This window comes from Colletotrichum lupini, chromosome 2 (genome assembly GCF_023278565.1).
Source record: "Colletotrichum lupini chromosome 2, complete sequence".
In the NCBI taxonomy this organism is placed as follows: domain Eukaryota; kingdom Fungi; phylum Ascomycota; class Sordariomycetes; order Glomerellales; family Glomerellaceae; genus Colletotrichum; species Colletotrichum lupini.
In genome coordinates, this window is record NC_064675.1 from 1,724,619 (window position 1) to 1,748,266 (window position 23,648).

General features: G+C 36.2%; 5 protein-coding genes across 5 annotated transcripts; 2 read left to right on the forward strand and 3 right to left on the reverse strand.

Moving 5' to 3' along the window:
• Window positions 1-2,857: 2,857 nt before the first annotated feature.
• CLUP02_02884 (uncharacterized protein) lies at window positions 2,858-3,232 on the forward strand (the record flags this gene model as incomplete). Its single annotated transcript, XM_049281912.1, has 1 exon — window positions 2,858-3,232. The coding sequence occupies one exon, from the start codon at window positions 2,858-2,860 to the stop codon at window positions 3,230-3,232; it is 375 nt and encodes a 124-aa protein (XP_049139055.1).
• Window positions 3,233-3,238: 6 nt separating this feature from the next.
• CLUP02_02885 (uncharacterized protein) lies at window positions 3,239-5,635 on the forward strand (the record flags this gene model as incomplete). Its single annotated transcript, XM_049281913.1, has 5 exons — window positions 3,239-5,010; window positions 5,112-5,171; window positions 5,224-5,314; window positions 5,412-5,498; window positions 5,582-5,635. 5 exons carry the CDS (start codon window positions 3,239-3,241, stop codon window positions 5,633-5,635), a joined length of 2,064 nt encoding a protein of 687 aa, XP_049139056.1.
• Window positions 5,636-6,078: 443 nt separating this feature from the next.
• On the reverse strand, window positions 6,079-8,000 carry CLUP02_02886 (uncharacterized protein; the record flags this gene model as incomplete). The annotated part of the gene is made up of 6 exons (XM_049281914.1): window positions 6,079-6,183; window positions 6,251-6,313; window positions 6,369-6,422; window positions 6,493-6,529; window positions 7,763-7,845; window positions 7,884-8,000. 6 exons carry the CDS (start codon window positions 7,998-8,000, stop codon window positions 6,079-6,081), a joined length of 459 nt encoding a protein of 152 aa, XP_049139057.1.
• Window positions 8,001-12,577: 4,577 nt separating this feature from the next.
• Window positions 12,578-12,913, reverse strand: CLUP02_02887 (uncharacterized protein; the record flags this gene model as incomplete). Its single annotated transcript, XM_049281915.1, has 1 exon — window positions 12,578-12,913. A coding segment is annotated over one exon (336 nt), but the record flags the coding sequence as incomplete, so codon positions are not given.
• A 1,308-nt stretch (window positions 12,914-14,221) lies between these two features.
• On the reverse strand, window positions 14,222-14,401 carry CLUP02_02888 (uncharacterized protein; the record flags this gene model as incomplete). Its single annotated transcript, XM_049281916.1, has 1 exon — window positions 14,222-14,401. A coding segment is annotated over one exon (180 nt), but the record flags the coding sequence as incomplete, so codon positions are not given.
• Window positions 14,402-23,648: the final 9,247 nt, after the last annotated feature.

Consider the following 23,648-nt stretch of genomic DNA (forward strand, 5'->3'; position numbering starts at 1 on the left):
ATTATTAAGCCTCGAAATTTAACTTATAGTATTTAGTTATAATAGTTTTTATAATTAGAATTAAAAACGTTTTTTAAAACTAATTTTAAAATAATACTTTTATTAAAAAGCTTCCCCTTTTATAAAAACGATTATTAATTAATTACGGCCTCTTATTATTATCTAACTAATTATTATTAAGAATTAATATACTAATATTATAAATTAATATACTAATATCGCTCTTATATTAATATTATTATTTTACTTTTTAATTAGTTTAAAAAATAATACCTCCCTATAAAAGTAATAAGAGTAACTATATTAATATAACTATTTTTATTATCCTCTCTAACCTAAGTTCTAATTTAAAATTTTTAAAAATAAGAATAATATTATAACTTACGTACTCGTTTAGAATTACTATATTACTTATTTAAAATTTATAAATCTTAAATTAGTTAATAATATAAGCTTTTATAAATTTTAAATAAATAAGGCTTTTTCTTATTATATACTTAAAATATATAAAAAGTAAATTATAATAACGTCTACCTAACTACCTCTTTTAATATAATTATAATAATTTATTATTATTATAAACTACTTTTTATTAACTCCATTTTTTTAAATACTAAGCTATATTAACCGTTTATTTATATAATTCCCTATTATCCCTCCCTTATTAAGAATATTAAACTAGCTCTTTATTTATTACTAAGATAAGCTTAATATTTAATTTCAATTTAGCTCACTTATTTTTTTTATAAACCTAACTAATATCGACTTATTTTTATTCCTAAGTAAATAGCTTTACTTTTTATTACTTATACTTTAATTATTATAAATAATATAAACTTAACTAGCTAATTAGCCTTTTTTAAATAAGGCTAGTTATAATAAAATAAGCTATACTATACTCTTTAGCTTATTATAAAAAGATAAAGTAATCTTAAGGTTAAGGATTTAGTAATATAAATTTAAAAAAGACGTTTTTTAAAAACGCTACCGAGGGTATACTTCTTATTTATTAAAAATAGCTAAATTTAATATTTTAAAATAGATCTTATAATAATATAAAATACTTAGCTTAATTAAAACAATATAATTTAGATTATAAAATCTAAAGAGTTTTAAAATAGCTTCTTATTAAATAATATTACTTTTTTTATAAACCGGCCTTATATTTTAATTAAAATAAGATATTTTAAAAAAAGTATTATTTAAAATTTACTTAGGTATTTAAAATAAGTACTTATATATTCTTAATTTATAAATACCTCGTTTTTTGTATAAGCTTAGTAAAAGCGTAGCTCTTAATTATTAATTATATTTTATATAACGTTAATAAGTTAATATAAATAACTAAGACTATTTAAAAAATAACTTTTAATATTATTATTATTTAACTTAGTATTAAAAATAATATAAATACTAAAGTTCTAATATTTTTAAATAAAATAACGGGCTTATTATACTCTTAAAAATAAGTATATTACGTAAAAGTACTAAAAGATTAGGTATTAATTATTAAACTTTTTATAAAGCTTAGTCTAAGCTTTTTTAAAAATATACTTAGTTTTAATAAAAATAATAAGTTTTTATATTATAAAGACCTTATAATATATATAAAGGGGGGGCTTATTAATAAATATATTAATATAAGCCTTATTTTTATTACTTAGTATAGTTATTATTTATATTAATAACTAATATTCCTCGTTATTAAACCTATTATTATCATTATTATAACTACGGTCCTTAACTTATTTTTACTTAGCCTTAAGTATAATATTAAACTTAATATAATAAATATAAAATTATTATTAAATATTTAAGAACTACTTATTTAGTATAGCCTTTATTTATTTATTATAATTTATAATAATAATAATAAAATAACGGACTAAGTCTTAGTTTATAAATTAGTAAACGAGAAGTCGCTGCTTCCGCTCCTGGTTTGGCGGCACGTTCCAATCGGGCATGGCGCCCACGCCGCTTTGCACGTGCACCCCTGCCCGTGCTAATTGACGCCGCCCTTAAATACGGCGTTGCCCTCCTCTCGACGTCAACCTTTTGTACCATCTACCTTTCCCTCCCAATATTTTCACGAGAAATCCATCGCTCGGGTTTCCTGCTTCTCCTGAGTCGTACCCTTGCTCGAGGGTAGTGTGGCTCTTGTCTCTTACGTTGCTACCTTGCTCAGTCACGCCGCTATCTCGCCTCCAGCTCTCTCCCCGTGTCGAGACGTTCCAGACGACCTAGGCGCCTTCCTCTCCAGCTCCGTCTGCTCTAGGTCTGACCCGAAGTCTCATCCCTATGAACTTGTTCTGACTCAAGAGTAGGAGGTCCGGACGGTCGTGAACCGGAGTTGGAGGTCGGGCTGAGTGTTTTACAACGGGAGGCAGAGTGAAGAGTACCGTCATGCGCTGTTGTAACCCACTCTCTGCTGGTGACTTTGCGATGGGTTGCTGAGTCTTGCATATCTCAGTGCCTCGGACGCATCTCGCGCAATGACCTAGGTTCGCTGCCAGTCACAACCTACCCCCTGTTCACCAGGCGCCAGCTTGATGACGCAAGGAGGCTGGTCAGACAGTCTTGCCTTGAACTCAGTGCCTGGACTGACCTCGATTATTTCCGTGTCTGGCTCCTTAGTCACCTTCGGACCGACTCTCAAGATGCGCGCGCTGAATGCCTATTGCGGCACGAGCCTCTTGATATGGATGCATCATGACGGTTACTGCATGGCGCTTCATGCGTGTCTGCCTTGCGCTTCAGCCTAGCCAGCATCCCTCCTGCTCAGCGCATGACACCTCGGGCAAACGGAATGGCAGTTCAAACGGCGATATGACCTATTCAGCGCTCAAGATGGCATACCATGCCTTATCAGGTCGTCGGCTACTCCGAGAACTACTGCGAGATGCATACGGGACTTTGGGGGGCCGGTCTCAGGTTGAGTAGCATCCATCAGGGCGTATACTTCTGGCGACTGCTGATTGGCAACAATACGACACTGTCTACGAACAGTGGGGAACGGATGTGCCTGGACAGTCCAGGCATCGTATGCGTAGATATCGGCGTTCAGAGTGTACCTCTTGGCGTGCTCGCTGTTCTGCTTCGCAGACAACACGGAAGCGTTAATGCATTGCACTCGTCGTTGAGCATCGACTACTTAAACGAGAGCGTCTGGCTGATAGACTTCGACACTCTCATCTTCTCAAACATCAGACTTTTGGAGCTCTCCAACGTTTAACCCAAAATGCCCATCAATCTTGACAACATTTCATTTTACTCGGCTCCAGCGCAAGCTGTGCGTTCATTGGCAGCCCGAAGCACAACAAGACAGACTCTCAGTCCTTCCTGTTCTGTGATGGGAAGAACCGCGATCCCTCCTTCAGACGACACAACGACCACGCCCGATCAGATCAAGAGTCATCGTGACAAGAACCCAATCGTGTCCTCCCAATCCCTTCCGCAGTCAAATGTCGAGGGCAAAGTCAATTCAAATGATAAGCCGTATCTGCGGATTGAACGCTGCCCAGGGTCTGGCGATATGGGCCACAGCTCAGCCAAGAAGCCTGTGACAGTGGACTTCAATACGCGCGAGAATTCGCCTGAGACGGCGGCTTGGTCTGCCAACTGTCTACCAGTCTCGGCGCATTCGTTGCCATCCGAGGCATTCACGGCGGCAATGCTTCCTTCGCACCCAGATCCAGGTCCCCAAGCTGCCAACAACACAGCCGACCAGGCTCTCCCTCAAAAGTCGACTAAGAATGCATCGACTGTCAGCTCAGAGACCTCTGCCCCAGAAAGCAGTCCGCCCTACACCGAGAATATTCCCCAAGTGAGTCAAGCAGCCGATGACGACTTGACGGTCTGGCTGCAACATCAACAAGTCGTGCCATCCAGCAGCGCGGAAATTGGAGAGGCCTCAGAATCCCCGAGAGGGCCTGCTGAAAAGTCTGGCACGATGCCAAGCCCGGCGTTGGCCGAAAGTAGGCTGCCGTTCTCTAGTTTGGCATCCGTAGGCCAAGACACGCCATGTAACGCCGAAACTTACACACGCCAACCCCTTTCCGGACAAGAGACTCCCGATCCGTGGCCAAATGTTGGTGTTAAAGAAAGTAGTCCCAGCTCAACCGACCGAAGCGAGCCGCTGATCACAGAAACGGCACTTCATCGCAGCAATTGTTCATCTTCACCCGACGAAATGCACCTGGATGCTGAGACGACAGCATCAGATGCTCCTCCTGTACACTTATCTCGAGTCCGTCGCCGAGCTCGCAAATCACGACTACCAGCGGGCGCTTATGCTGAAGTCGATTCGGACCCGGAATCTAGCGATGAGGATGGCGCTCATGGAACCAACGAGGACTGCTTCGGAGATCAAGCCAACCCTGACAGAATCCGGCGAAGGTCCCAGGGCTGTGAGGACAATTCTGACCAACGCGGTCGGCCAAAACCCAAACGTCGTAAAATAAACTCCCAGGAGACTGTTGGCACTAGCAGGGCTCTGAGATCACGGGACACATCATCGCATTTAGCATTGAAACCAAGACGAAGGTCAGAGCGGGCTACAAAACGATCAGGCATCAGTGGAGTTCTGACCTCGCCAGTCTCTCCTGCTTCTACCGATAACGAAATAGATCCCAGATCCTTCTTTGGGCAATACGATGAGTGGCCTCTCAAGAATCCAGTCCTGAAGCGCACCACAGATGGATTTGTAACGACATTTCAACTGCAATGGGAGCAGCCGTCCACAGAAGGACAACAAACGCATTGCTATCCCTCAGTTGGTCGGCCTTCAGGTTCTTCGATGCAGAGACGAAAGCCTGCGAGGCGATCTGCCAAGTCCAGACGACCGTTTTCAGAACAAGAGAATAGACTTTTGATTCAACTGAAAGGACAGGGTCTTTCATGGAGGGAGATCCACAACGATTTCTCGAGCTACTTCCCGGGCCGGTCTCTCGCGACGCTGCAAGTCCACTTCTCTCAGAAGCTGAATAGGACGAGAGAAAAGGGCTTGGTTAGGTGCGATGCATGCATGTAAATGATTCGATGGATTGAGAGAATGGTAATGGACTTGGACATGTAAGAAGAAATATATTGTAGGCCTTGAAATGGTGTGTCAGCTGGCGTTACACTTCTCGATTATCACCCTCAAAAGTTTGCGGTGTCAGGGAAACCAGGCGGTGGGTATCTCATGATGGTCGATGTCCAAAGATGCTGTCCACTTGATTCGAGCCCCGTAGTAATCCGGGTAGTTGTGGAGGCCAAGTTTGTATCCGGATACCTTGGAGAGCTGAAGACATTTACATACCTGACTCGAGTCGAAGTCACGGAGCTTTTTTCAACGGGAAGAGGCGCTAATGGGCGCCGTTCATCTATTAGGTAACAGCTAGTAAAGGCAACAACTTGGAAGGTTTTGCCAGAACGTTGACAAGCTGAAAATGTTTCACTCCCTCACCTTATCGTGGACTACCCCCATGTATACAGACGCAAAAGGTGGTGATAAAGAAGTGCAATGCTTTAACAACAATACGAGACAGTTCTATTACCACATTATGCTACTCGCCCTTATCGGACACCGATGATCGCCCAGGGCCTCCTCCGCTATGTTGCACTCCAGTTCGACATGTCAGAACCTTCCTCCTGATCGACACCAGGAAATATTCGTAGGGCGAAGACCACCAACACTAGGTTACTCTCGATTAGGGCCGTGAAGTTGCAAAAATGCAGGGAGCTCAGGTCATCCGCAATATGTGTCTCGAAGCTTTGTGAATAGAGTTCGGATCCAGAGATATCGCGTGGAAGACTGAGATGTGACAAAGAGGTGGTTGCAGTTATTTGAATTTCACCTTTCGCTACAATGACTCGCAAACATCGAGTGGCAAGGCGGCGTCAGTAAAAACGCCCTAGCTTTGCATCACGCTGTCCGCAAATACCGCTACCGTGGGCCACCACCAAAGTGCTCATGTGGGACTTTTGGTTTCCACCATCTTACTCATGGGCGGCTCTGACTAGACCGTGTTCCTGCCACTAAGGCTTTGGCTGTATGATGACCAACTTAAACTCCGCTGTGGACTCGAATGGTTTCTTTCACAGAATAGCGTTTGCGTTTTTGAGATTGCTTTTGATCAAGGGCTTTTCCTTGCTAATATGCTTGGTACACTGACTCAGCCCCTTTCTGGTCACGGCGCAGACCTGAGTACGAGTCATAGAGGCGCTCGAGGCCAAGTTACCTCTTTGCAGGCAATAAATCAGGTTTCACGATCCCAGAGTAGCGTTGAGCATGCGTCGTCTCCTTAGCACTAACGGTAAATTTGTGCCATTTCTATTGGCGCCTCACAACAAGCCTGACCTTCATCGAGCCCGGGCCAAGGACAGACTTCCATAGCTTCTTCGGCAATCAACTTGGTATCAGATCTCCCGATTATTTTCAGCTATCTTCACTGAGAACCTCCTGACAAGATTATGCTTGATCACCGAAGCCTTACGTACCTTGAGACTTACAGACATAGCTTCAGGGAAGCCATCTATGACCACGACACTGTTTATTTAGCATCGCAGTCTTAACTTCTGTTAACATATCACTACGACTAGCTGGCCGTAATACTTGGCGGCTGCTTTGCGCTTATTTAGTATAACCCGGAAATTATGTTATCCTAGAAGGGTTCTGAATTCCCGGCGCCGGAGTTATCGAAACCTACGGCATTATAATAGAACATGCAATACCGTTTATCGTCCTTCTTAGTAAGGGTAATTAGCATTAGTAATATACGGTACTCTTTAGTTAAAAAGGAATTCCTAGAGCCCGATCTTTTTCGTACGTATTTAAACTAAGAGTACGCTTTAGCGTTTACTAAGGCCTTCGTAGAGTTCGAGGACCTTTTTTATTAGCTTCGGCATAAGATAGAACGTTATCCTTCCTCGCGTCTCGGTTCCTTAATTAGTTTACTATACATAATAAGACTATTTATATAATTATATTTTAATTATTAACCTAAGCTTAAATAGGCCTCTCGGCTTTTTTACCCTAGTACTTAGCTATCCGTTCGGTCTCTATCCCGTTACCTCTTTAGTAACGATATCTACTACTTTATTACCCTAAATACCGACGTAAGCTAGTACTTACCGGACCTCGACGTCGAGCCCTTGTTTATAGAGAGCTTATATCCTCTTTATAATAATTTTAAAAAAGTACGCGCCGGGTTTTCCTTTTAATTTAGCTAATAATCTAATAATAGCCTAGTTATTAGTATATATAAAGACTTTGCTTTAGTAGTTCCCATTTCCCTTGTTTTCTTATACTATCTCGAGAGCTATAATAATACCCTATAGCTCTCCCGCGTAGATTATAAATATTATATTATCTCTTATATAAGATTTCTTTATTTTCTATATAGTTATATAGACTATAGCGGCCCTGATCTAACCGTCGATGCTACTGCCGTTAGTATAAATGTGTACTGCGTTAGTAATCTATTCTAAATATTGTTTATGTTTTGTTTTAGCCTACTTTATGCTTTTAGTGATATAGATGCGCGGTCCTTGTTACCACGGGCGTAACGAAGGGCGGTATATGCTTATGTTATTCGCTAATTGCGTTTTATCTATCGTTTAGTCGATTTCTTACTATTTATCTCGGGCTTATTTTCTTTCCTTTGCGTGCGGTGACTTTAGCTATGCCTACTCAGCTGATAGTGTCGATGTTATATTTCTATATCTGTTATTCGATTGGCACGAGATATATCTCTATATTTAGTACTAGAAATAACGTTACTCTGTATGCTCCGCATATTGCCCTAGCTGTTCTAGCTTGGAGCCTCTGCAGCCTGTGTAATGTTTTCTTCGTCTAGCCCATCTCTTCCCATCCGTTGTTAGACCACAGCGAGCATGCGTACATCATTTGTGGTATTGCGACTCCCTTGTAAATCGTCCTCATCTCTCTCGTATTCCCGCCCCACGTAGAGCTGAGCAGCACTACTTGACTTCACGCCCTCCGCGGTCAGAGAACGCATCGCATGAGAATATTCTCGCAACCTTCGAAGAATTTTCCGTACCCAACGCACCGTTAACCGGCATTGTCCTTAAGCGCGTTTTCGAGGTTAACAAAGAGACTATTTCGATTCAATTTAAGAAGACGAGTATTTGCCATCGATACCGAAACCCACTAGAGGTTCTATAGCCTTCGAGTCCTTCGTTGCCTAAAGCGGGCCTTTCACGGTCACCGGGGAGGCATAAACCGCGCTTCTTAGAAGCCGAAGATCGACTTTTGCGCCACTTAAAAGAGGAAAAAAACCTTTCGTAAAAGGCTATATACCGCGAGTTTTCTCGCCGATTCTAGGGTCGAAGTATACAAATATTCCAAGTTCATTACAATAAGAAGCTAAAGTATTAAATTAAATGTGGGTTTTGCCTCTTTATTAATCTTTAAGGTATTCTAAAACTCTTATAATATCTGCCCGCTGTGATTCGTAAACGTTATTATAGGTAGTAAATAGCGTGCACTTTATCTAAAGTAATTTACGATTAAGCTAAACCTCTCTAAGAAAAATAGTCGTCTACATTTTCTAGCTAGTATTAAGACTAAATAAGTATGCTATTAAATAAGCTTGCGATAGTAGTAAGATATAAAAGAATTAATAAGGATACTAAGACGCACTACCTACCGTAATTAGAATACTTATGTTTATTTTCGATAGTAACGCTATCTAACTACTTACTAAATCTTATGCTTACGAAAAGATATTTTATAGCTTATCTTACCGCCTGCTTAAATAGTATTCGCTTTATTACCTAGTACTTCTCTTTAGGCTTGCTTACTGCTTACTAATTAGAGCGGTGAACGCTAGGGATCTTTTATACCGCTTACTAACTTTATAGCGTCGCTATAAGCTTTACTCTACTATAGTACTTAACGGCTTTACTATTATACTAAGAGGCTCGACCGCTAATACTAAACTTTATTTTATTTATATATATATACTACTTAGTCCACTATCGTTTACTAAGGTCGACAAAAAGCTAGAGTAAATAGTTTTTAAATTATTACTATAAATAGGCAGAGTAAAGTACTTTACGGGGTTCGAAGACTATAGGGTTACCTAAATACTTTTTAAGGGCGGGGCACTACTTATATTTACTGCGCAGTATACCGTTTACTTAAAATATAATAGCGACTGCTCTTTATTATCCTATTAAGTACTATAAGGCGATAGTATATTAGTCTCTAGCTTTCTTTTAAATCTACTAAATTTGCGGATATATTAGAAATAATCTAGAATAATACCTAATTAGCTAGTGCCCTATACTCGTATATACCGTCGCCTTATAGTACTTAATAAAAAACTTAATAACTACGTAACTAATTCTATAAGTCTATGCGTTTACTACTATACTATTCCGTCCGATAGCGCGAGCTCTAGCTTTATTTAGATCTACTTACTTATCCTCTTTTATAGAGCATGCTTAGATAGTAGCTAAGGCTTATACTCTGCTTTAGGAACTATAATATAGGAGATCTTTTGCTCGTTTAGTAGTCTAATACTTAGTGCGAAGAAATGCGCGAGATATATTAATAGATCTGCCGCTGTTAGGTTATTTAGTAAAAATATTATGAGTAAGTTGAGGGATAGGGCGCCGGCGCCGTAAATATACTCCCTCGTATAGCGTAGGAGCCTGGCGAGATAAGTGACTAAGAAGAGGTAATAGGGAAGTACGTACTTAACCCGTTTAGTTACCGTTATATAAGAGCCCATTGCTAAATACTATATAGTATGTCCCAGCTTATATAAAGAGAACGAAGGTAGTATCGCAGAGACCTAGGCGTCCGGAGTATCCTCTTACGTATATACTATAGTAATTAACCTCTTATAGAATTATGTTTTACGCTATTATCCTCAGGTTATCTATAAATAATATTTATTCCTATATATACTTCGTAACTATTTATAGCCTGCAGGTCCGATTTAGTATTACTAAATAAGTAAAAAGAGGATATAATACCGAACTTTCGAACCCTTACTTCCCCGCGTGCTTATTAGTGGATATAGTAGCTACGAGAGCCTAGGATGGGTAGCTATAGGATTTGTTATAGTAACGATCTTATATAGGTATCGAACTCTATATATCTAGCGCATTAGGTAAGAAGCTAATTTATATCTATAATAGGATAGCTAGCTAGGAAACGAAACTTTCTAAACTTCTAAGACCTTAAGTCGCTAAGGATAATAAGTTACGGTACGTAAAAACTAAGTTATACTATTAGTGTTCTTATTATAGGGTAGCTAGTTCGAACCGTGGTTCGAGGAGAGGTTATTTAAACGATATAAATATTTGTATAAGGTATAAAAAGCAGGTTCTAACCGTAGGGTAGGTAGGCCGCGATTTATATAAGTATAGTTTATAAGTAGCTCTACCCGGGCCCCTGCCTTAAGGTCGAATTATATCTTAATCCTATATATACGTAAAATAAACTATATCTCGTTAATAAGCTTATTAGTAATTCGTAAGATTATAGATAGAGGGAGGGGAGAAGGTTTACTTTAAGCGTACCTTTACTTATAAGATTATAATAAACTGCCTATAGTATAGGGAATAGAGGTGTCGCATTTACGCTTTTTATTTTTTTAGCTAACGAATCTTAGTAGCCTTAAGGGATTGTTCCCTCGATAAGTACTAACGACTAGCCGAAAACGAATATAGTAATACTATATAGATGCTCTATAAAGGTATAGCTCGGGCTAGTTAATACTATACTAAACTAACTTACTACGTATTATAGACGGTTTATACGAGATTATAAATATTACTAACTTTTAATCCCTCTAATTAGACGAGTAAGTAAATTATATATTATCTAATATGCCTAGAATCCTCTAATATTTTACTATCCCCCGAGAAGTACCCTATCGTTTTGATCTTTATTCATTAACTTTACTACTGAGTCGCTGCCCTTTAGAGCCTTCTCCGTTTATTTGCGCTTATTTGGTATAAGTTGCGCGAGTGGGGGGCGACTTAGCTTTATAGACTGCGCCCTTTTAAAGTTGATTAGTATAATGCCCTTGACCTCCTTACTAAATAGTATATTTTCCTTCTTTGCGTTATAGTACTTAATACTTAGAGTACGGATTTTGTTTAATAACCGCGTTTTTATAGCTTTTAGGTCTTTAATTCTATAGTCCGTGCGCTTTATCTCGTAAAGATCCTGTCCTCCCTACGATAGAAATAATATATATACTATATAAACTCAGTAGTTATAAAAATAAGTTCTATTAATCGTTCGAAGGTCGATAGATCTAAAGAATATTAGTATATAGACGCCCTAAATAACTCATAAACGCTTATAAAACGCTACCTCGCGCTAAAGGTCCTTAATAAATACCTCTACTATACCCTTATTAATAAAAGTATAGCTATATATAAGTAAGCTTATTTTAAATAAGACTTTACGAGCACCGCTCTATTATAAAGGTATAATACTATAATCTAAAGACTGCTCGAGCTATTCTTAAAAAAGCTTTAGAAATTTAGTCCGGTTAATTAGATATTAAGTATTTATACGTTATTAACTAAGGTAGTGGCCGCGGTTATTAGTAAGCTTTTTATAGTAAAGTAACTTATTTGGGCACGCGGAGTCGGTTATACTACCTCTAATAAGGCTTAATAAGCACTTTTAAGTATAATATAGCGTATATTTAAAATAGCTCTTTCCTCTATCTTTATTACCTCGCGGCCAACGCGCTAGAACTCGCTTATTACGTTACGTTACCTAACTACTTCAACCTACTTAGTTTTAAGAGTCCTTTTTGCGTGCTTGCCGTTCTATAAGAGTGGGTGTATCTAGTACGTTACGTCTCGGCTCCTTATTAAAAGATTCGTTCAGGTCCCTCCTTATTTACTCTATTATACGCCCGTCCCTTATAAGTCCTCGCCTCTTCCCTTAAAATAAATAGGGAGATCTATTAACGTTCTTATATACCTTTAGTTCGTAGCCTAGTAAGCTATCTAGTAAATGCCTTTCTTCGTTAGGGATTAATCGTAGCGTCGTTTCGAAGTCCTCCCCCTATATTTTTAACTTATTAATAGCTTAATACTACTCCTCCTAGCTATATAGCCGTCTCTCGCTTAGTATACTAAGGGCTATTAAACTAAAGGCTAAGTATTAAGTAACTACTATATAGAGGTGGGCGTGCTTAGGGTAGGCTTTTACCTCTATAGAGGGCTCTACTAAATAATATAATAACGTCCCAGGCTCGCGCTAATCGATTTTTAAAAATATAATTACCTTACTTATTATTAATAGGCCGTGCTCGAGTCCGCCTTTGATTATATAATAATAAGTTTATATAATTACGGCTATAATAAGTCTTTCTGCGTAATATTAAAATTACGTATTTAGGTTAACCAATATTAAGATCGTCTTATAATTAACCACTTCTTAATATATATTTATTAAACATAGACCGAGGTAGAGCTATAGTATAGTAAGTTTATATAGTAGTTTATACTTAGAAACGTAAAGTATTAATCGGGTACTTAAGTTACCGTCGACGTTTTCGGTTTAATAAATATAAATCTAATCGGCCCATAGTTATTAAAAATCGACTCTACGATTATATAATATAGAGGGGGGTATTAATAAGAGGTTGCGTTCTATAACCTCCGGAGCTACGTTACTAAGTATATATAAGTAGTTCTTAAAAACGATTCTATTACTTAGATCGAACATAGTCTTAACTTCTTTTACCTTCCTAAGCTCGTTTAAAATTACTTTAACGGGGTCCTTAACGCTATTATATAAAAAGTACTCGAGGGCCTTTTTATTAATAATTTTACGCTTTATAATCCTACTTCTTAGCTTAAAAAAAAAACGACGGGGTCTCGAAATAGTATTTATTAATAAAGAAAGTATCGTAAAAAGTACTAAAAACGATACTCTATTAGTATAAGAAGTCGGACTATAGTTATAGAATAGTAAGATATAACTTATTACGCAGATTTATAATAAAGCCCCTAGAAATTAGTCTACGGTCCGTCTTGATTATAAAGTTAATAAAAACGAGGGAATAGTAAGTAGCGATATATTTATTAAGTAACGTATATTAGGTTTACTATTTTATAATATTGGCGCGTTTTCGTTCTTTATTAGCGCGTTCTCTTTTTTATTATTACTCTCTTTTTACTACTACGGCGCGTTCTCGTTCTTTTTTTATACGTTCTTATTCTTTCTCTATACGTTCTCGTTCTTTCTTAGCTCGTTCTTCTACTAATTATAAACGCTTAGCCAGCTCCTTAATATCTATTATCCTACTTATAATATCTATAGTAGATATAGTTAATAAAGCAAAGGTTCGAGGATTATGTTTAGTAAACTACGGTACTAAAGAAATCCGATTAGCTAATAGGATATATCTTACTATGTCGCTAGGTAACTAATTTAATAGAAAGCGTCGACTTATATACGCCCCGTAAGAAAGACCGTATAGAGTTCTATTAACGCATAAGCCACATTCCCCGTCGATCCTACTTAACTATGGCATAGTCTTTTAGCCTTCTTAGATCCGTTAGCTCCTCGCTAGTATAAAATAAATAAAGGTATTTTTTAGATTGGGCTACATGGTCTCTGAGGACCCTAAAATCATAATTATTCACTTTATAGAGACTCCGCTAGGGCAATTATGCTAGTCAATGGCTAGTATGTCTCGACTAATAATAGAGGGGAGGGTAGCCCGTCTTGCTAGCGGTTTTGGTAAGGATTCCCCCTGTATAGAGCTTGCTAGTGAGCGGACCGGGTTAACATCGATGCCTCGGAATTAACTTTAAAGCGGTAGGAGACTAACAAAACATGTTATTCGATGTATAACTAAAGATAACTTTAATGATCGAAGGTGCGAACGGTTTCCGACTATGTAAGTAGTTGAAGAGAACGGTAAACGGTCTAGTCGGCATTAGGTAATATAAGGAGAGCGGAACACTAAAAGTACGTATCGGGTAGGGCGATGGATTACTCTATAGCTATATATAGCAATATGGGCTTTATTATAAGTACATTTCTCTACCGGATAGCTATATTATCGCACTTAACCGCTACTTACGCTAAATTAACTTTTAACGACGCCTCGAGGTCTTCTTTCCGTATAGTCTAGCGGCGATCTTACTACCGGGATAGGGTAGGTCGCTTTTTTTTAAATCTTAGCCTAGGGAATAGCCTTAGAGGATTATAAGTTAATTAAATATACTAACTTAGCTCTAGACCTAGGGAACTCGGGCTTTTTAAAAGACGTATACTTATAGAGCCTATTTTTAAAGCGGACTTAGATATATATATCGGCTCTATATTATCGTTATATTTACTTATAACGCTATATAATATTTTTAACCGCTTTATCGCAGTTCTCGTTAATTCTATCCCTTTTTTTTAATAGCTACTAACGAAAAGTTATAATAATCTATTAGATAATATAGACTGCGATAAGCACCGGCTAAGTTCTATATACGTGAGTAAAGTAGTAACTCTATCGTACTGCGGTAGTAAGATTAAGGTTTCTAGTATAGTTTAAATAGTATAGTACTATACTATATATATATTACTATATAATATTATAAAATAATAAGTAAGTTATCGTTTTGCTCTTTCTAATACATCCCTTTTTAAATAAATATATTATACGAACGTATAAGGTATAGGTAATAGCAGAGTCGCCTTTAAGCCTATTCTGTAGTCGTTAGATTCCTGGGCTTTTATTATAGCTATTTTACGAGCGTAGCTAGATTAGCGTTTATTCTATTTACCTATAGGAAATTTAAATGTAGATAAGCCTAACTATTAAGTCCCAAAAGCTATTCGAGAGGTTAACCTCGAAGCTAAAACCGTAGGCTTAGGATAAGAGGTACGTACTAGATAGGGGTTAGCGCTTTGTTAATAAACGGGGAGGTATACGGCTCTTGGCTTTAGAAATATCGAGCGTGTGAGTAGAAGAGGGAGTAACACATGCTCATAACTTTATGCGGCTGCTGATATTGCTAACTAGATTCATATCTGTCCGCTTATGCTATATACGCAGAAGACTGCCTCGGCATGCCTGCTCACGCAAAGATGCTGCCTAAGTAAAGCTGCTTGCGCAGGATTCCGCTTAAGCAGAGCCGCCCACGCGTAAAATGTCTTAAGCAGAGTCGCTTGCGCAGGAATGTGCTTAAGCACACAACCGCTTAGGCAGCAATCCGCGCAAGTAAAGCCGCATAAGCAAAGCTGCATAAGCGGGAGTCTGCTTGAGCAGGTTCCCTACGAGAGTGGCCTGACCTGCATGGAGGAATCCATGTCCCACCTGCTGTTGCTAGGGTTCATTAGCACTTCTTCTCGAAACAGTGTTCACTGTGCAGCGGCAGTTGTAGATCACATCTACCAACTGTCCTCGATCGATGCAGCAGTCAGGAAGTGAGCTGGCCAAGTGAGAGACACTCAATGCACTGTAACCGGACAACATTTACATGCTCATTGAGGCCGAAGTCAAGGGTATGTTGGCGGTGTTTGTCAATGTAGTAGACAGTGAGGATCCGATGGTAATCACTAAGAACCAGATACAGTACCCTTGTGCTTTCGGGTCAGTAAATAGGAACGCCTTCAATGCGTGCCTTTGCGGCTGCTTGACCGGGCAGAAACTTCAGGCTATTCCCGATCCAACGGGGCCAAATCGGCCGTGCCGCCTTGGACAAAGCGATAGTGTTTTAATTGCTTCCTTCTCAGAGTGGAAGGCGATGTCTTGGGAACGAAGCCTGTTTGTTTGATATAATACATTAATCATCTGTTATAATAGGGGCTGACCGCACGGAATCATCCCGACTAGCCGGCTTATCCAGAAGTGACTATAATATACTACTACCGCTAGGAAGCCCCACGGCTAGTTACAACCCAGATCGCGCTCTAAATACTAACGAGCGTTAATTTATATATAAGTATTAACCAGTCCCCTGACTCCGATACTTATCTTCGTATTAGTAGAGCTTTACAATCTTCTAACCACTAGTTAAGTATTATTACCCCTCTTATCGCTTACGGCGCTTCCGCTTCGCTAACCGAACCCTTGTCCAACACGCGGACTCGTATAACCTAATACGAAAACTAATAGCTATCTCTACAGCTATAACGACCATTAGAGACTAGTACTTAACACTACCTACGTAAGTTTAGTATGCGCAGTTTAATAAAAATTAATAAGTAAGTAGGTTAAACTATTAACGTATATAGCGTAGCAATCTCCTTAGTTACGTACTTTACATCCTGCTCTAATATAACTAAACACTTAGTAATATCCTTAGTAAACCCTCTAGTAATAATACCTTCTTAAACCTTAATAGAGTATTTATTAGCGCTTATTATAGCTACGCTAATACTTTATAACGAGATAGAGGCTTTTTAAAAAGATATTATCGGACCTTATACCCCGCCTATAAGTACTATATTACTATTAATAGATTTCTAGCGCTAATAAGTAGATATAAATTAGTATTCTAATACTAAAGGTTATATTACGTTAGCGTGCTCGTTATTATCGCTTATAAAACTAACGTCCTCTAGGTAACCGACCTTTAATAATATAGTCTTAGTATATACGTAGTAATCTCTAAGCGTTACCTTCTCGAGTATAACCCTCTAAGAATAGATATTTAGCGATTATTATAATACGGGCTCCGCTAGCCTTTCGGCCTAGATATATCCTATCTATTTATATATTACGTTTATAAAATAAGTCTCTCCGAATATTATAAAGTAGGGAGTAGTCGTTAATAAACCTAAGTCTTTATTTTCTATAGTCTATATATAGTTAATAATACTTCGAGGTCCTTAGTATAATAGTCTACGATCCGGCCTTTTTTTATACGTCTTACGATTACTATTATAAATAATATACTAAATACGGAATTTATATATTTAAGCTAGCAAAGTATCGTATACTAAGTAGCTTTTATATAAAGAGCTTATATCCCTAAACCGGGTTTATTAATAAATACTTAATAAATACGGCTAACTCTTCTTATGTTATTTATAATAAACCGCTCTCTTTATTAGTTTATAATCTTAATAGCTAACCTATTTCGTAATAAGGCTTTGTTTTTAAGAATATTAACGACGGAGGTACTATTAAGGAGAACGTTAGACCTATTACTCTTTTAGTATCGGTCTTTTCTGAGCAGATACTTATATAGAAGGATTAAGAGGTCCTATCTTTCTTACTTAATTTCTTTTTACGTCCGGTCTTATACGGCATTATATTATAGCTAGTAATATTTCGAATATAGGATAGGATAAATATAGAGAAGGACTTGCGTTATAGTATGTGCGAGCGGGGATATAAAAAGCCTATCTTTTTTACGTTAAAGCTACCGACTAAACTCTACTACTATAATCTTTAGGCTATAAGCCCGTAGGTCGTAATATCCTTTATCTATATATAGTATCTAGATTTAAAATATATTACGAATCGGGAATAGGGTTACTTTTCTACGATCGGCCTATTATATACATTATTAGGTAGTTCTCGCATTCGTTCCAATTATAGTATAGACTTTTAGATATTCTTTATATTCTTCTCGAGTTAATATAAGCCGCTTGTTCCTACTTCCCCCGTTAGTACCTGCCACAGCTTATAATAATATAATACTAATATTTATATTAATACCCTTATCCTCTATCCGCGCTCGTAGCCGTACTCTTAACTCCCTTAATAAATCCGAACTTCTCTAATATACTTCTAATTAAAAAATAACTAGCCGCTATGCTATTTAAGTTTATACAATAAATAAATTAAAAAAGCTCTATAGCTAGCGTACTAGCTTTAGTAAAGCCTTCCTATTTTATTATTTCGTCCGCTTTAATAATAATATATATATCGATACTATAATTAAAAGTATCCTAGTTAATCTTTACTTTAGTAAGTTTCTTAAGACGCCCTATTTAACGTCTTTTATAATAGAATATAGTGTTTAAAGCCCGGCGAGCCCCTATTATAGATTAATAAGAAAACGGTTAGTTACTATTAGAAATATAGGGTTAAATTTACTTCCTTTGTCCCTTTAAAATAAGCGGGGGGCGGAACGTTACTTAAGGGCCAGTCTTAGGAGGCGCCGGTCGAGGTCGCTCTATATAGGGTAATATAAAAGAAACCTATTTACTTACGACGTCGAATAAACGCAAAGACTTTAGGGACATTTTAGTTAGCTAGCAATGCCTTAGAAATAGAAATGCTCTTTTCGAATAGTATCTCGATAGGACGTTATAATACTACATTTTAGCTTATATATATATAGCTATAAATATTCTTTTAGGACCTCGCGGTAAAGCTACTACTAGATTAGTAGATCTTTATATGCCCTAGAAGTCGCTCTTCGATCTAGGGTATGTATATTATAATTAGAAAGGAGCTCGTTTTAGATTTAATAGCGCACCCCTCTTTAGTCGTATTAGAGCTAGATTAGTGGCCCTAGAATTACTTTAGGCAGTATACTATATCTAGTCGCTCTACGTAACGGTATAAGTTAATTAATAACTTAGAGTACTACAAGGTTTGCTCCCTTATCTAACCTAGTTTATTACCGTTAAGTTTATATTTATCGGCCGTAAACTAATAAGCAGCATAACTAAACCCGCTTTTTACTAACCTCGTCTAGTCTACTTATTATATTAATAACCACTCCTAAGGCTTAGCGCGTATTAATAAGTCTCGTTATACTTAGCTATTAATTAGCCGTAATTAAAGAGGTCTTCTTTTATTTCTTATATTAAATAGGTATAGCTATTTTACTTAACGGTATATAAATTAATATTATTATCGGTCTCGTAATAGCCTATAATATATTAAAAACGGAGTACCTAAGTCGCGTTATATAATCGGGGCCGCTCGACGTATTCTTATTATACCTTAATATACTTTCCGTTTTTAAAGACTTATAGAAGTTAATAATTAACTAGCTAATCTTATTTAAGGGAGTTACGGATCCCTACGACTATATTATAGAATATATAAGCGCTACTTATAGTAGTATAAATAACTTTAATTATTTTAAGATATAAAGACTAGGCTACGTAGACTATCGAACCTCGCTATATTATTATTTTAATATAAATATATATTTAAGTAAGCTAGGGCTATGTATATATAGCGTTTTTTTTAGGGAAGCGAATCTCTTAGAGATTAATAATAAAAAGGCTACGTTATAAGTATTAGCTATCGTTAAATAGTCTAAATTTATATAGCTATATAGGTAAATATATACTCGCTAGTATTATAATACGTAGCCGTATCTATATATAATAAATCTTCGTAGTTAAAAATATCTACTCTCTTTATTAATAAAGGCTTTAATATAGGCCTTTAGTTTAAATTACTAATAAGCTCGTATTTATAGTAGTAGTATTTACTTATAATATTACGATACTATAACTATATAGACCTAGTAAAAGCATAATTATACTATTTTATATATTTATATATAAGGTTATATTAGATAATATAATTAGATAAATAGTTTAATATATAATAAAAAAGCTATTTTAATTAGCTTTATTATTATAATATATTTTCTTAGTAGCTCGACCCTTATATAAACTAGCATATCCCCTTTATAATTAATATCCCCTCTTAGTATCCTTATTAGCGCTCTCGAGAAGCTCTAGGAGTTCTCTCCGTACTTACCTATTTTAAAATAAAATACCTACCCTTAATACCGCCTTCTCGCTACCGTTAAATTTTACTAAAACAATAGTAATCTATTTATTCTTAGTAATTTCTTATATTAGCGTAGCTATAGTAATAATAAGTACGGTTATGTTATATTTATTGCCGGCTTTTTACTTAAAGTTATTAAGCTCTCTTCTTATATTTGATATATTTAATACCGTCTAGTTATTTTCGGATAAGTCGTTAGGTATAGTAGGGTATATATTATCTTTTTCGTATTAATAAATATTATTAATAATACGTACGTTACTATAGTATAAAAGAACCTATAAGTATTAACACGAGCCCTTTTCTTATTATATTTCTATCTTACGACTTTAATAGCCTCTTATTTTTTCTTAAGCTTATTTTTATTACGGAAAGATTACTCGAAGAGCTATATTATTAAGTGGCCTAAAGGCGAAATACTTATATTAAGCATAGAATCTATATTATCTAAAATAGTTAGCTAGCCTATAAGCGTGCTCCTAGAGATAATGAAAATAGTATATACGTATAGCTTAATAAAAACGGCGGGCTTTATAATTTATACGTTTACGCGGATAGAGGATAGTTAATTCCTACCCGTAATAAATACTTATTATCCGAGGCGATAAGCTCCCTACTAAGCAATATAACCTCTCCTACTATTAGGGATATGATATTACGTCTATAACTAGTAGCTATTTAGCTTATTACTAGCTTCGCTTACTAATTACCTCCCTCTTTAGTACTATTTCTTTTAAGTTAGCGTCCCGCCTCTCTCCCCTTACTATCTCGCTCTATTATATTAATACTACCTCCACATAGCGCTCTTTCTTTCTAATCGAAAAACCCCTATAATAACCGGCCCTAGCCTACCCTCCTTCGCATTTCTTAGTATATTTAAGACGCCCGTCTTTATTAAACTTATACTATCTTTTAATATCTCTATAATAAGACGTATAATTACGCCCGGCGACTCTTATAGAAACCGTAATACACTAGCGTTATTATTCTAAGACGCTACTTAAAAATAGTACGAATATAATATATAAAATATCTTTAATAGCTTAGGCTCTTATATTAATAGGCCGACTATAGTTTAGTAGTCTTATACGTTTATAAAATACGCTAGCTTATTAATAATATTATATAATACGGTATTATCTATCTTAGTACCGCGCCGTAATAAGATTAATATTATTACGGGATTACTATAATATATAAAAAGTACTTAGTTAAGACTCGTTAAACCGTGCGAGTTATGCTTATTAATATTTATAAGACCTAAAAAAAATAGTATTTTAGCCTCTTAACGGCGCCGCTCTTAAGCTAGCTTTAATAAGAGGGGCCCTATTTAATTATAGCGTACTAATATATAAACCGCTTAGTTTAAGTTAGTACTTAATATAAAAAGGAGTTTAATAAGCCGTTACTTTACTAATACCGTTCTACTATCCGTTTTTTTAACCCGGGTTAGAAACGCTAGTTCGAGCGGCTTTTAATTAAAAATACGGAGCGCTAAATCGGCCCCTTTATTTAAGCTATTTAGCTCGCCCGTAGCGTTCGCTCCGGCCTTTAATAGTATTAGGGTAGCGGAGAATATACCGTCCTTATATATTATACTAAGGGCCGTTATATACTATATATTAATTATTATAAGCTAGTTTACGTTAATACTAAATTACGCTAGCTAGCTTATAACTATTTTTAATAACGGAAATAATAAAGAGTAAATTAGTAATATATCCCCGTTATTATCAGCCTCGTTTATTTTTATCTCTTTCTTGTTAATAAAGTACGTAATTACTTTGGTAAGCCCGGTAGTAGCGGCTTAGTAAAGGGTATTAATTCTAAATTTAAAAAACTTAAGCCGTGCGCTATACTAAAAAAGAATTATAAACGTCTTAGCGTCTTTACTAAAAAAAAATAAAAAAACGGGAGTACGTAGCTAGTAGTCCGGGACCCGATTAATATTAATACCGTAATTAAAGAGAAACGATATAATATTAATATAGCCTTTCGAAATAGCTAAATATAAGGCCGTAATAAAAAAAGGGCTATATTAATAGCTCTTGGTTATATATATAATAGCCGGCTTATTATAATTAGTACCGACTTAAAAAGTATACTAGAGCGTAGCGAGGGCTACTCGTATATCTATATAATTAATAATAATATTAAAAACGGTAGAGCATTTTCCCGTTTTTATATCGTTATAATAAAGCTTAGGGTTAAAGAACGAATACTAAGTACGGGAGTATTATATAAATACGGACTAGTTATAAAGCTTACTATAATTAAAAATCTACTACGTAACGTTTAGGGAAATTAGCTCTAGGAAAAAAGACTTTATAATAAGTAACGTCTATTATACTAAGCAATACGATATAACTTATAATAAAAGTATAATATAATAAAAACACGAGGTAGTTACGCTATTACTATAAGCTTACCGGCCTTATATTTAATATAAAATTTTAGACTTCGTCCTATAGAATAGCGCTTTAAGTTAGAAGTATTTTATATATATACTATACCGCAGATCCGGAGTTAACTATCTCGTTTAAGAAAGGTCTTAAATTCTACTATTTAGGCGCCACGGTACTTCTTTTAGTTATAAAAAAGGCATCTCGTTTATGCTCTATATAGACGGTAGTGTTCTTCGCGAGCGGTCTCTAGTTTTCTAAATACAAGCCGAAGATAGCTTTAGAATACTAGGCTATTCGCAAAGGTTCTTATGGCTCCGGTCTGGGTAAACGAGGATATTAAGCGTACAAATAGTATTTACGTCGGCTTTAGACGCCTAGCCCTCGTAAAATCGATAGAACCCGAATAGACCTTTATTATACTATATAGTATTATGCATATATAGCAGAAGTCGAAATCGGTTTCTTTACTTATAAATAAAAACTCTTCTACGTACAGATGTTTATAAATCTATTTACTAATAGGGTATATAATAGGGCCCCGACGGTACCTTCTTAACGACCTTTATAACTAAAGTTAGAAATTGCTTTTATACTATGTTCATAGATAAGACCTATGTTACGTTATCTAATATCTACAAACGGTAATAGTAAGTCTAGTCTCTATAGTATATAGCATAGGTCTAAACTAAGAACATAGTAAAGAGGCAATTTCTAACTTTACTATGGAGGTAATCGATGAATGTACTCAGTGGGTCTCGTTTTATATTCTATTAGCAAAGGGATCTATATATGTCTGTGCGCAGAATAATTCCTATGCGTAGAGACGGATACTAAATTCGACTTCTAATTACTATACTACTTGATTCTACTACCTGGTTCTATTAAACTGGTTGTATTACCTAGTTATACTACCTGGTTTTACTAAACTGGTTCTATTACCTAGTTTTACTAAACTAGTTCTATTACCTGATTTTACTAAACTAGTTCTGCTACCTAGTTCTGCTAGTTCTTATACCTAGTTCTACTACCTAGTTCTATCAAACTAGTTCTACTATCTAGTTCTATTACCTAATTCTACCAAACTGGTTCTACCACCTAGTTCTATTAAACTAGTTATACTACCTGGTTATACTACCTAGTTCTACTAAACTGGTTCTACTAAACTAGTTCTACTAAACTAGTTCTGCTACTTAGTTCTATTAAACTGGTTCTACTACCTAGTTCTACTACCTGGTTCTATCAAACTAGTTGTACCACCTAGTTCTATTAAACTAGTTCTACTACTTAGTTCTACTACCTGATTCTACTAAACTAGTTCTGCCACCTGGTTCTACCAAATTAGTTCTACTACCTAGTTCTGCTAGTTCTTACACCTGGTTCTACTACCTGGTTTTACTAAATTGGTTCTATTACCTGAAAGCTATAATTAATTAGTGATAAAACTTATAAATATAGTCTTCTCTCTAGCACTGCTTTCTTTGTAGTATTAGTATAAGATTCTATTTTATTATGCTCGTATCTATGTGATCTACTTATA